Source organism: Oreochromis niloticus, linkage group LG13, assembly GCF_001858045.2.
Source record: "Oreochromis niloticus isolate F11D_XX linkage group LG13, O_niloticus_UMD_NMBU, whole genome shotgun sequence".
NCBI lineage: Eukaryota > Metazoa > Chordata > Actinopteri > Cichliformes > Cichlidae > Oreochromis > Oreochromis niloticus.
Genome location: NC_031978.2, coordinates 22,088,446 through 22,103,346, shown reverse-complemented (window position 1 = coordinate 22,103,346; position 14,901 = coordinate 22,088,446). Strand labels below are relative to the sequence as shown.

At 37.3% G+C, this 14,901-nt stretch overlaps 1 protein-coding gene across 4 annotated transcripts in view; it reads right to left on the bottom strand.

Moving 5' to 3' along the window:
- Positions 1 to 14,901, bottom strand: part of micu1 (mitochondrial calcium uptake 1) — a 50,545-nt gene that overhangs the window by 17,991 nt on the left and 17,653 nt on the right. For 2 of the 4 annotated variants that reach the window (XM_003441010.4, XM_025897263.1), the window contains exons 5-6: positions 5,807 to 5,850; positions 2,748 to 2,759 (exon numbers count right to left, since the gene is read on the bottom strand). In XM_003441010.4, coding sequence (XP_003441058.2) covers positions 2,748 to 2,759; positions 5,807 to 5,850 — 56 coding nt within the window. The remainder of the gene's footprint in view (positions 1 to 2,747; positions 2,760 to 5,806; positions 5,851 to 14,901) is intronic. The other 2 variants (XM_005473988.3, XM_005473989.3) reach the window with 1 other exon arrangement.

The following is a 14,901-nucleotide window of genomic DNA, read 5'->3' as shown; positions in this document are numbered from 1 at the left end:
AAGGTGAGTTTCAAAATAACGTGGTTTACTGGAACGTGTTGATGAACTGATTGAAAAAAAGAAAGAAAGAAAAGAAAGGTCAGTGACATGTAGAGCCTGACTGACAGTGCAGAAAGAGTGAAAGAGGGGAGGAGTGTGACAAGAGATGCATTAAAAATGAATCAGGACCGTTGTGTCCTTTGCACCGCAGTATGTGATGTGGTAGCTCTGAGGTTACTGTCGCTTTTGTGGGTACAATAAATGATTTGAGTTTCAGGGAAAACTGAATTCAGGATGACCTGCTTGAGGGTAAAAGTCAATCCAGGTCTCAGCTTGATATTTCTGAATGGTCTGACAGCCTGCAAGCCCACTTGCACTGCATCTTCAACACAGCACGGCGCCCCATTCGTAAACTACGCACCCCAACAAACACAAAGACGATGTGATTTTTCATCTTTTACTGAGCTGCAGACGATAATTTCTCCCTGTATATGATCGCATCTTTGACCAAAACACTGCATTCTGTAGGTGGGTCGGCAGGTGTGTGGGAGGAGGGAAAATTAATGCATTAGCCACCTCTAGTCTCAGGGGTAACCACAAAGCAGGTGTGCCATTAATAACTTATGCAGTGAGCACATTCAGTATAATGCTTCCTGATGTGGAACGCTCAATAAACAAATTTTGCTCGCTGAGGACTGGCAGCTGTCTTATAAACGACAGGGTGAACTGAATTAAAGGACCAGCTTTTGAGACAAACCAACCTCTAACCGAGTGGAAGAGAGAGAGAAATGGAGAAGGATCAGGAGTATTCAGTGTGTTTGTGTGTGATCTTTCAGTGTCGATAAAACAGAGAACAGAGAAAGCATGTAGAGACATTACACACAGCGGAAGAAATATATATATATATATATATATATATATATATATATATGGTCTGTATCAGTCCAAGCAGCAGGCCCTGGGAGCTTCCTGTGAGATCAGAAAGGGTAAACATGACAACAGTTGGTGTGACAAGTGGCGTGTTTTCCATTGGAGCAGCACTCCCTCTGAGTGACAGGTGTCGACTCTCCGTCGCTGTAGGTCATCCAGAAGACAGCGTTGCTTTACAAACACAGTGAGCCAGAACACGTAGGAACAGTTTGCATACATTTAAATGTACAAACCAAGCCCTGCCTCAAGTAACTCTAAACCATGCTCTACAGAGATCATGCAGCACTGACACCCGGACAGTCCAGAGGATGGATTTGTGCAGACTATCAAGCACACCAATTCAGCCTTGACATCAGCTAACAGAGCCTTTGTGTTTTTTTTCTAGGCCCAAAACCACCCTGTGATGACATCATGCACAGAGAGGGGGCGCCGCCACCAGCTACTTTCTCTGTGAGACACAGGCATTAGAGCAGTGCATGCTGGGAAACAGCTCAAGTGCCAAAGCATTTGGAAAGCTACAGCTGTTATTAGAAGAAATGAAAGATGAGAAGAGAGAGGTGTGCGTGTAAAGCAAGACAGTGAGAGTGCAGGGGAACAGCACCATTAGGATGTCTTACTGACCAGTACTCTTAACAAAGAAATAATTTCAGCGAGCGTTTTTATTCTACCTTTGCAATACTTAAAACAACTATTTATGTATCAAAGTATGTGGACTTTACTTTGGGGGGCCGACTAGTATATATAAATTATATAGGAGTGCTGCAGTCTTTAATAATCGCTGTCAAGGCAAACTAAAGCTGCACTTTCAATAATTCAGCAGGGAAGGCATGGCATATAGCTGCCTCTAACAAAGCTTTACAAAGGGCACTGGGAAGGTCTCCAACACAACGTCCAATAACAATGTGGAGTTGGAGTTCGTATATTTGATACAGGATCACACACAATGGGGCGTGTGTGCCTACTTCACATTATTGCACCACCAGTCATGATATGATGAACAGGCTGTAACTTGCCCTTTGCTATGATTAGCTTATCTTCATGCAGTGCTGACTGGCAGAGGCATTCAACCTGCTTAAAGACCAAATCTCTTTGACATTTAAACAATACTACAAGTATTAGGTGTCTTACTGTAGCGGATCAAATCAACGGACAAGGCAGGGGTGGAGAAAGCTATAACAACCAAATAAGTTATTTGCCAAGATAAAGCATCTCAAAGTGCATAAGGCAGATAAGCATTTATATTACAAGCATTTTTTTGAAGTCTGTTTAAAGTTGGTTAACAATTAAACGGACCAATTTCCTGATTACTAAAGCAGCTACTGTTTATGCTTGTGCAGGTTACTGTCCTGCTGCACTGTCTTTAAAGTGGTTACCAGCCAATCAGTAACAAGTACTTTGCATGGCCATATTCTGCTTATTATAAAAAAATAAAGCACTAAAGTACTACAGTACTACTTTATTCTACTTCCATCCCACCTGCAGCAGCTTGAAACTGTGAGGAAAAACCAGTATGGAATTTTAGGAATTGTTATTGGCAATCTAGTTAAGATATAAATATTAAAAAGCACACTTTGGCTGCTGTCATAGTCATAGTGCATGTAAGTCGTGGTAAACACCGGAGAAAAAAAAGTGTCTGAATAGCCGTTCCCCTGAACTAACAATGGTGAACACCTATGCCCTGCATATTACTGCAGAGAAAGAGCAAGTAGTCAAAAGAAAGTAGAGAAACCAGAGGGAGAGGAGGGAAGAGTATAAAGGAGATAGAGGGAGTAACAAGTGGCTACAGAGTGCATTTTTTCATTCAGGTGCACACATGCTGCTCGGCACACACCCCATACCTGCCAGAAGTCCTGCAGAGAGGGAGGGGCAGAACGAGAAGGAGGGAGCGAGACAGAGGAGATGAAGAGGAGGTGAAGGGGGAAGGGGAGTTGGTTGGTGGAGAGTGGGGATCAGCAGATGTAATGATTGGGGAAATGAGGCAGAGAAAAAAAGAGGGGATGTTGGGAGACGGGGAGTTGACAATGATGGTTATTCAAGAGGAAGAGAAGAGAGAAAATGGGGAGGGGTGTTATTTGTTACATGAATGAGAGAGAATGGTTGATAAGAGCATGAGAGAATAATCAACAGTTAACGTCAGGTCACATCAACATTGGATTACTGCAGCTGAAAGCATACCAACATGACGAGGGCAGGAAGAATAACCAGAGCGAGGCAGGGAATTAACAGCAGAAGGAGAGGTGCGCTTAAACGATTTGTCGAGCATAGACAAGCAGTTAAAGATTTTTAAAACAATCGCGTTACTGCACACATGGATGGAAAACAACACAATGAGCAGGTTGAGTCAATATGAACCACAACTGGTAAACAACTATACAAGTTTGTCTTACATAAAGACTGAACCTTGAACAAATTTAGTGTCAGCGGGAGATGGTGGACAGAAGGACGTACACCTACACATATTCCCACTTAACTATGCCCAAACATTACAGTTGGCTTAGCTATTTTTAAATAAAACCATGGGAAGTGAGATACAGAGGTCTTTAGGAGACCTTTCATGGCATTCTCACACATGGTGTGGGCTTTAGCTTTGGTTTAGCTGAAATGCTCCCTTTGTACTTAACTATATCTTGTACTCATTGTACTTTTTAGTTTTGTGTTAACCTAAATAGTAAAATGGAAAAAGTAATAGTTTATTCCTCCTCTAAATTGCTAGAGGTAAGAAGAAGGTGTGTCTCTCTGGGCAAATGAGGAGTTAAAAAGATGGGAATCTCTCGGGCCACTTTAGCCATGGCAGTAAAATCGCCAGGGAAAACCCAAAGCTAAATACAGTATCCGAGAAGCACACGTATCTAGAGATTTGCCTAGCAAATGCAAGAATCATGATGACTGAAGAATCGGATCATTTACATAAGCAGACAAGGGCCAGACAGGACGAGTGCTCCACTTTAATGTTGGTCTGCCACACAATTTCAAGAGCCATTTTGATTACTATATATCCCATACTTTTAACAGATTTTTAAAATATGGGTGAGTAAAAGTACTGTAGGCGTCACAAAACATAAGACAAGGTAAAGCAAAAGAGCAGGAGCAGAGAAAGGAGTACAGGAAGAAACCTATGACAAAGAAGTAGACGGCAATCCCTCGCTACCTGTTCATCTGACTTCAATATGGAGATCAGGCAGAGACTCGTAGCAACCCGAGGGCTGATGAATTTTGTAATGAGGTTAGAAGCTACAATTGCCACACTGATGATTAGCTAATATTAAATGAACGCTTAGCTGTTGAGTGTTGAGAGATGCTGTCCCAAATCTATGGGAGGGCAGTAATGGTCACAAATCAATATCAATAAAAGTACTTATGCAATAATGATCTTGGTGATTTATATTCATGGAAATGTCAGCATTAGAGCACTGGCACTAGCTCCCTGAAGTCAATCAGTGTCTATAAGGGGCCAGCCTGTAATGCTTGCATGCTGCCATTGTCTTTGAAGAGGTCATTATACAGTGGGTGGGCCTTCTTTGTGCATGTCCCTATTATAGTTACTCTTAAGTGCTTTGTTAAAGGCACCTTCATACTAAATGGCTTTTCTGGCCTTTAATCCTTTTTCTGAATTTTAGAGCTCAAACAATAGTCAGAAAACAACACATTCGGGTTGGAAGCAGACAGCAACAGCAGGACCAAAAGCAAAGGCATGAGCAAAGAAGTATATAAGATACTGTCCCTCTTCAATATTTAAGATGGTGGAGGCAAAAACATTTTTTTACTGTCAATCTAATCTAATATTTTGTTTTGACAAAACCGACTTACACACAACAGCTTAACAACAGAAACAAGGAAAATACAAAAAAATACAAGTTAAACATGTTATTCAGACAGCAGCATTAGATGGTTGCTACTAATTTCTGGATTGTTTGCTGCATGTAATGATGTTTTCTATTTCTTTGCTCTCTCTTTCCACTTGTCATTTTTTGAAATGCTGCAATCCAACTTCCTGCGATAACTATTTAATGTTTTTTCTACAGAGTTATAGCCTCCATTCATGCAAAGCTCTCCAGCATTACCAATTCATCCAGAAAAATGAACAAATGTAGTTCTGTCTCTATGTAAGATTGAATTCACAGTTTGCACACAAAGTTGCTAATATTTTACGAGTTAACCTGTGATTTGGCTCTAGTTATTTTTCTTTCAGAGGTGATAGTACTGACTTTTATACTCACTTTATTTCAATAAGACCATACCTTATAAAACCTCACTCATAATTCCCTCTCTCTGTTTGCATATTATTATTTTTTTAAAGTCATGAGCAAATAAAAACCTTACTCTAATCTGATGATTAAAAGGCTAATTATCAAGTGCAGACTTCATTTGCTTCATCTTTTCTGCATGAAGATAAAAGTCTAAATTTTTTTAAATGAATTTTTTAAAAAGGCATTTTTCTGAATGTCGACTTCACTTTGGTCTATTTCTGCTCAAGATAAAAAACTACACTGTTTTAGGTTTGCGGATTATTCAGAGTAACTAGAAAAAGCTACTGATTTAGTTTAAAATGTTTTTCAGTCTTTTAAAGCTAAAAACTAAAACAAACAAACAACTGTTTGGGTAACTGAAAAAAGTGGTTTTCTTGTTTTTCCATTTGTTTTTCATTTGATGAACTGATTCTTAAATCTGGGTAATAAACCCCTCTGGTGGACTATTAAGCTGTAATAAGCTTTGCAATACGAAAGAAATAAACTCTAACAGAAGAACAATTCATTTGGTTTACATTACATTCACAAAAATCCCACAACAGCTACTCTAAGCTGAATTTAAGAATCAAAAATTAAGCTATGACATAATTAAACTCCTGGTGACCTCCATGATGACCAAGTAGACCAAGACCAAGACACCCGTTCCTTACCTTGCCATCATACCGCTTCACGATGAACTGGTCGAGGCCTAGATCTATGAAAAAAAGAGAGAGATACAAGGAGATTATAGATTAGGGCAGATAAATTCTAACAAATGGAGACAGACTTATTAAGAGCATGAACCAGAGCAATTATATTTACTTGGTGTCACAACTGAAACTCAACTGAAAGACATGTGCTGGAGAATAAAAATAGTCATTAACAAACCTATTTCCATTTTGCCAAACAATCATCAGCATTCAGCGTTCACTGGCCTGATCATCAGTTATGACTCAGTTCTCAAACAAGGATTCATTTTATAGATCCAGATGAGCAACACAAACCAAGATCCACACCATGCAGGAATTGTATTTACACACAGATTAGCTTGACATGAGTACTTTCAGGCATTTGGTTTAATTAGAAATCAGTGTTATTTCATGCTAACACAACAAACAATCACTTCAGTTACACACACACAATTTGGATCAGGTGAAAATGAGTAACCTACATCAGTCTACATGCTTATTATTCTGGTTCTGTTGCTTCTCCCTGAAAGGAAGGGCACAAAATGTGATTTTTACGAAACTATTAATTATCCCAGAAAAATAAGTTCTTCATTTTGCATAAAAGAGAGCCGCACCTTTTAATAAAGCTAAATCTAACTAACTTTGGTGTGAGGCGGCAATTTTCATCCGATATATGATAATTCATGCAGAACCTGCAGTCCTTTTAAATTCCAAAAGTCACACTCAAGCTTCTTTGGATCACACAGAGAGTATGTTCACACTGACCTGCCAAAACAGTCTGAGTCTGGGGTCAAATACAGTCTCATTAAATCTAACTCTAACACAATGAAAAGATTAGTTTGACTTAAAGTGTGCTTCATCTACATTACAGGAAACCACAAATTAGTTCACTGGAGTATGAAAAAGCTATTTTTTTCCAGTAGTTGGTTCCCATGGAGAAGAATATAATATAAAATAATGTGGGCTGTGAAGATGTATAGATATTGATAAGCTTGATATTTAAAAACTCATTCTTTTTAATCTATATTGAGTATTACGCAGAAAGAGCAGACGGCTGTTGCACATCATCTACAACTTAGATGCATTATTGCTATTAGAATTCACCAGTTTTAATGGTGGAGGAAATTCAAAGCTCGTTGTGTAATATCAATATATTGTAAATAATCTAGCTTGAATAAAATGACAGTTTCCGATCCATCTTTGCACTGCATGTATGCACTGATACGATACTAGGACACTACAAGCTTGTAGTGTCCTAGTATCGTATCAGTATCATAAATCCCTCTGCCCATGAACATCGTGTAGTGAAAATGTGACATCGTGGCAAACTTGGACGGATCATATAGACATAACAGAACAGAGGGTGAAACCATGCTGCTGTTGGCTGCTTGTCTAATGGGGTCAGTTCTGGAAAAACAGTGAGTAGAAGTAAAACACTTGAATTCCTCAATTTAAAACAAGCAAACTGTTTTGTCATAAGATGACAGACTAACTAAAGCAAATTGCTGCAAAAATCTCAGCCTCGCCTTTAACCCCTGAAGTTTTCAGAAAGTACGAACCCTGGAAGTTAAGAAATAGTAACAGGTTTTTAAGTCGTACTAGACTTCGGTCCAAAACGGTCCCAGAAAAATTTCTGCAGGGGGGGAAACTTATGAACAAAATCCTTTCTTTTGGCTGTGTTATCTGCTTGTTCATCAGAGCACAGTTTATCATTATTTTTAATGCCAGTTCAGCAAAAGACAGTAACCTTAAATAAATAAATAGCTTTAAAAATTGACGCATGAGGGAAAGGTGAATCTAAGAATAAAAGGTTCGGGGACCAAGCTAAGCCAAAGCCAAGTCTTAAACATTATTAACAGATGGAATAGCTGAGAATCAACACAAATGTGAGACATCCAGACTAATCCTTATTGAGCGTTAACCATGCTTGAGTCCTTTACTGTGAATGAAACGTTCTGTAACAATAAACCAAGAATTAGACTGTGAATCTAACTGAATTTTGGAGTTGAATAGTAATGACAGAACGAGACGAGGGAGGTGATAAAACAAATCTATGCCAAGTTAAGCTTCCTAACTTCACAACTCTCCCATGGCTGTAGATCAAATATCTCTCACTGGCTCCATGTTCGACGCCTGAGATCTGCTCTTGTTTGAACTTGTTAATTGATACACCAACTGCTGTGTCGTGACTTCTAAACGCAGCATGACTGGACTACCCTCCCACCCCTCCCTTCTCATACTAGTATCCTTATAGCACGAACTATCACAAGTCCAGAGCCATGTGTGTTGGGTGTCCCTGAACGGAGCACAGGGAAGGGGGGATGTGTTGGGTAAGGCGCTACCATTTAAGTGACATGATCTCAGCGTTTCTTAATGGAAACATCTTACCCTGTTTATTGATGACCATAAAAAACCTGCATAGAAGTTGTGTAACTATATATATATATATATATATATATATATATATATATATATATAATATATATATATATATATATATATATATATATATATATATATATCTGAGATCTCCAGGTTGTATTTGGGGCTATACTTCTACATCAGGAGAGGAATCTGACTTGACATTTACTTATATCCACTGTGACAGACCAAAGAAGCTAAAGAGGGAGTACAATCATATAAAAGAGGAGGGTATGTCAGTGGGTGAAAGTATTGCCCTTTTCACACATGGGACACATAACATTTCCAGCTCAATCAATCTGTTAAAGCGAGCGCATTTTGCCATTTACGTCACTGTCATGCTAATGTTTCTCCTGAAATACCCACAACACTGATGGGACAAGCCACATCACGAACATGATATGATCTACACAGGCCAGATTTGGCAGAACATCAAGTGAAATATAATACATGTGGTTAGAGTTTCGCCCACCGGGCATATATATTTTAGTAGCTACTACACACTACCCTGTCATCTAAATTTGGTTAATTCATCAGCTAATGATAGCAAGCTTTGCTAGCATTAGCATTTGGCTTTAGTCATAGTCTTTTAACCAAAACTATTTTAAGTTTTAGTCATAATTTAGGAATCTACATTTTTATCATTTTAATCTATTTTTAGCTAACTAAACATCTAAAGTTGATACACTTGACTAAAATATAAAACGTCTTACTTATCTTACTCTCAAGCATTGAGATTTTGTCGTATTTTCATGGGAGCTAGCTAAACAACCCTCAACTCGAATAGCTTGGAGCCAAAGCGTAACAGGCAGCTGACCGCTAAAAGTGCCTGTGCTATTATCCAAAGCTTTCAACAATGCAAAACAGTTGTTACAGAGATAAATCAGTTGGACAGACCAAAACCTTGTTGCACAACAATGTAAACAAAACTAGAAAAATTTGCATTTCCTGCGAAAATGCAGTGTGGATGCTGTAATGCTGAAGCTGTCTGCTGAAACTAGCAGAAAAAGCTGAAAAGTTGCAGAATTTGTAAAAACTTTGCAGAAGCAAAGGAACTTTGCTAAAATGTAGTAACTTAGCAGAACTGCAATATCTTAGAGGAAACATAATACTTGGCAGAAATACAATAGCATGGCAGAACTTAGCAGAAATATTGTAACTTACCAGAAACACGATAACTTCTCAAAAATACAAGAATTTAGGAGAAATAGTATAAGATAACAGAAAGAATATATTTAGCCAAACATTCTTAAACATTACAGAAATACTATGATTTAGAAAAACAGTACAACATAGCAGAAATGCTGCGATTTACCAGAGACACTGTAATTTACTATTAATATTGAATTTTTTAAAAAAAATACTATGTTTTAGCACAAATACTGTAATTTGACAGAAATACTATCATTCGGCAGAAATACTATGTTTCAGCAGAAATACTCTGGTTTAGCACAAATATTATAACATAGCAGTAATACAATTATATAGCAGAAATGCTATATTTAGAAAGAAAAATATAATATAGTAGAAATACTATGATTTAGCAGAAATACTGTAATCAGCACATATACTGTAACATGACAGAAATTCCTCCACTTAGTAGTAATACTATAACATAAAACAAATGTTATGATTTGGCACAAAAACCATAATTTGGCAAAATACTATGATTTAGCAGAAATACTATGATTGAGCAGAAGTACTAAGATGTAGTAAAAGTACTTTGATTTAACAGAAATACAATTATGGAGGAGTAATACTTTAAAATGGGAGAAATATTGATACACACACACACATACACAGAGCCTAAAGGGAACAGTATTTGTGCCATGGAGTGTTAACAAGAATCTGAGGTCCATATTAGAAAAGCTGCTAAAATCATAAAAGTTTGCAGAATTGTAATAAATGATGAATATGAATTAGTGGTCTGTGATAGTGTATTAATTTGTAGGGAAAAAAAACATGTTGCCCAAGGTGTAACTGAACCCACGACCTTTGGGTTGCAGACCTGTGTCATTACCAACTGCGCCACTGGGAAAGAGAGCGAGCGCCTGGAAAACAGGGTGATGAGCAGTCAGAATTAGATTGCGGTGAGAGGCGAAAAACGCTGTTTTTTGGAGTTACAAAACGTCGTGTAAGTCAAAAACTAGGTGGACTAGAAGCATAATTCTTGTACTGGGTGAATCAGCGGACTTTCGTGTACTTTGACTGTGATTTGCATTGCTCTTTGTACATCTGTCGCTGAGATATGACGAGAGAAGAAAGGGCAGACCTCAGATATGATTGGCTGGCTGGGAAGCCGTGCAGGCCCTCATATGTAAATTTTATATGTATCAGTCCTCACAGAGGATTAGCTGCCTGGGGACCTGGCAGAAATATATACAAATAGTATGATTAAGCATAAATACTACATTTAGTAGAAATACTATGTTTTAGCACAAATACTATAAAATGGCAGAAATACTATAATTAAGCAGAATACTATATTTGGCAGAAACACTATATTTAGTACAAATCTTATGAAATAGCAGAAATAGTATGATTTAGCAGAAATGCTGTATTTGGCACAAATCTCATAAAATAGCAGAAATAGTATGATTTAGCAGAAATGCTGTATTTAGCACAACTACTGAAAAGCAGCAGAAATGCTATGACTTAGCACAACAGTAATAACTTATAGAAAAATTGGAAAAGCAAAATGGACAGCTGGAAAAATCCTGAACATGCTAAGGGTCCCTCAAATCTAATTGTTAATTGAAAAAAAAATCAGCAAAAAAAGTATAACAGTCACACAATCACAAATATGGGCACATATGGAAACACACATGCACAGAGAGACACACACAGGACCAAATTCAGTCAGCCAGTCTAAATATATTGAATTTAAGTGATATAATAAGATGCTCCCATCAAAAGGCTCTCTCTCGCTCTCTCTCTCTCTCTCTCACACACACACACACACACACACACACACACACACACACACACACGCACACACACACACACAGAGCCTAAAGGGAACAGTATTTGTGCCATGGAGTGTTAACAAGAATCTGAGGTCCATATTACAAAAGCTGCTAAAATCATAAAAGGTTGCAGAATTGTAATAAATGATGAATATGAATTAGTGGTCTGTGATAGTGTATTAATTTGTAGGAAAAAAACACATGTTGCCCAAGGTGTAATTGAACGCACGACCTTTGGGTTGCAGACCTGTGTCATTACCAACTGCGCCACTGGGAAAGAGAGCGAGCGCCTGGAAAACAGGGTGATGAGCAGTCAGAATCAGATTGCGGTGAGAGGCGAAAAACGTCGTTTTTTTGCAGTTACAAAACGTCGTGTAACTCAAAAACTAGGTGGACTAGAAGCATAATTCTTGTACTGGGTGAATCAGCGGACTTTCGTGTACTTTGACTGTGATTTGCATTGCTCTTTGTACATCTGTCGCTGAGATATGACCAGAGAAGAAAGGGCAGACCTCAGATATGATTGGCTGGCTGGGAAGCCGTGCAGGCCCTCATATGTAAATTTTATATGTATCAGTCCTCACAGAGGATTAGCTGCCTGGGGACCTGGCAGAAATATATACAAATAGTATGATTAAGCATAAATACTACATTTAGTAGAAATACTATGTTTTAGCACAAATACTATAAAATGGCAGAAATACTATAATTAAGCAGAAATACTATATTTGGCAGAAACACTATATTTAGTACAAATCTTATGAAATAGCAGAAATAGTATGATTTAGCAGAAATGCTGTATTTGGCACAAATCTCATAAAATAGCAGAAATAGTATGATTAAGCATAAATACTACATTTTTTAGAAAAACTATATTAAGCACAAATCCTATAAAAAGCAGAAATACTATATTAAGCAATATAAATATCCTCTAAAAATCCTATAAAAAGCAGTAAAACTGTACTATGATTTGGTAGAAAAACCCTAATTAATCAAAAATACTAAATTTGGCAGAAATAGCAGAAACACTATATTTAGCACAAATCTTATGAAATAGCAGAAAGAGTATGATTTAGCAGAAATGCTGTATTTAGCACAAATCTCATAAAATAGCAGACATAGTATGATTTTGCAGAAATGCTGTATTTAGCACAAATACTGAAAAGCAGCAGAAATGCTATGACTCAACACAATAGTAATAACTTAAATAGAAAAATTGGAAAAGCAAAATGGACAGCTGAAAGAATCCTGAACATGCTAAGGGTCCCTCAAATGTAATTGTTAAATGAAAAAAATCAGCAAAAAAAAGTATGACAGTGACACAATCACAAATATGGACACATATGGAAACACACATGCACAGAGAGACACACACAGGATCAAACTCAGTCAACCAGTCTAAATATATTGAATTTAAATCATACAATAAGATGCTCCCATAAAAACTCTCTCTCGCCCTCCCTTTCTCTCTCTCTCTGTCTCACACACACACACACACACACACACACACACACACACACACACAGGGAGAGACAAGCAAGTTTCTAGGTCAGTCAAGCAGCCTGGGAGCTGCTAAATTTGAATCCACCAATCAGAGAGGCTGTGTACTTTTTCCCGCCAAAACAGGTGCAGCCGTTTTTACACACTCAGCACAGAGAGAGACAGGATTTCTGCATTGTATTTCTCATAGTGAGGATTCCTCTCAAACAAATGGCCATAATTTCCTAACCGTAGGGGCTAGAACGGTCATTCTTACACCGTTTTGTTCAGAAGAGATGGGGGAATCTTCAAGTGTTAAGAATTTATCATTAAAATATGAATTATTAAAGATATTTGACTTGTAATGCACCATAACTGAGTAGAGGCGAAGCAAAAACTGCCTTGACCTGCCCTCAAACAACGCTTTCTAACTCTAAATCTATTTGGAGTATCGATATCATTCTTTCACCGTAAGAGACAGCAGGCTTTGGTGAACAGTCATGGAAATTTTCAGGTCTTTGTGGAAATCTATCAAAAAGATATGACGAGAGAAAAAAGTGGTTCATTTCCAGAGTTTGAAAGCTGAAGAAATCTGAGCGAGGGACGAATTTCCTACCCTCAAACAAGTGTAACTCATTTCAGAACGGTAATAGGTGAGAAAGAAATTCTTGAATTGTGAGCGTCAGGAGTGTCTGAAGATATATTGGGACAAGCCTTATGTCTTAACTTCGCTTCGTTAAGGAGATATGGCGATTCGAAAATGCCTCTCATTACAGAAATCAAGCGGTGATTTTGAAGAAACTCTCCATTGACTTTCTATGGAGAGTTTTAAGACTTTGTGTTGGTCTGAGGAGATTTGCCAAAATTCTATAAATCCCACAACCATGATAGTGACATTTTCTGAAAGCCAGCAAAAATACCTACGTTTTGATGTATAATTTGTGGAAGTTGAGTGAAAATTGAGCAAGTAGCAAGAAGTTGTTCGGACATGAAGAGAAAATTGCCAAAGGTACAGTGGCTCACTTAGAACCAAGTGCATAGCAACCATAACAACGCATGTATTTTGTGAAAAATCACAAAGATGAAACTCAAAACTTAAAGAGGGATAAGATGAAAACGGTAACAGATATGAAAAAGCTGAATCATTCATGAATAGCCCAATAATTTGTGAACATTTTAAAATTTGAATGGTTGTTCTAGGCGAAAGTATGAGAAAGTAGTTAAGTTTCAAAAAAGAGTAAGTTTTAGCAGAATTGCGGAAGTTTCCCATTCATTTCAATGGGACAAATTAAAGGAAAAAAGCTTAATATTTTAAAAAGTATAACAGTTAAAAATACCAAAAGTCATAGCGATCATTAGCAGAAATAGCAGAATAGTTTAAAATTTGAACGGTGAAAATCGGCTGAAAATTGTGGAAGCAGAAAAGTGCCAAAAAAAGTGCAAAAAGTGGCAACTAGAATAATAATAATAACTAGAAAAATTTGCATTTCCTGCGAAAATGCAGTGTGGATGCTGGAACGCTGAAGCTGTCAGCTGAAACTAGCTGAAAAAGCTGAAAAGTTGCAGAAATTGTAAAAACTTTGCGGAAGCAAAGGAACGTTGCTAAAATGTAGTAACTTAGCAGAACTGCAATATCTTAGAGGAAACATAATACTTGGCAGAAATACAATAGCATAGCAGAACTTAGCAAAAATATTGTAACTTACCAGAAACACGATAACTTCCCAAAAATACAAGAATTTCGGAGAAATAGTATAAGATAACAGAAAGAATATATTTAGCCAAACATTCTTAAACATTACAGAAATACTACTCTATAGCAGAAATGATATATTTAGAAAGAAAAATATAATATAGTAGAAATAGTATGATTTAGCAGAAATCCTACAATATAGCTGAATAACAATGATTTAGAACAGATACTATGATTGAGCAGAATAGTAATAACTTAAGTGAAAATATTGGAAAGGTAAAATGACAAGCTGAATAAAAAGGAACATGGTTAAGTTTGCTCAAAACTAATTTTTGTTCACCTGTGAAAAAATAAAATAAAAATACATTTAGAAATACAAATAAGAACAGCCAACAGATACACACAAAATTAAATATGGATACACAAATCAACAAATACACACAAAATCAAATATGGATACACAAATGTACAGAGAGAGACACACACACAAGGTCTATGCCAGTCAACCAGTCTGAATA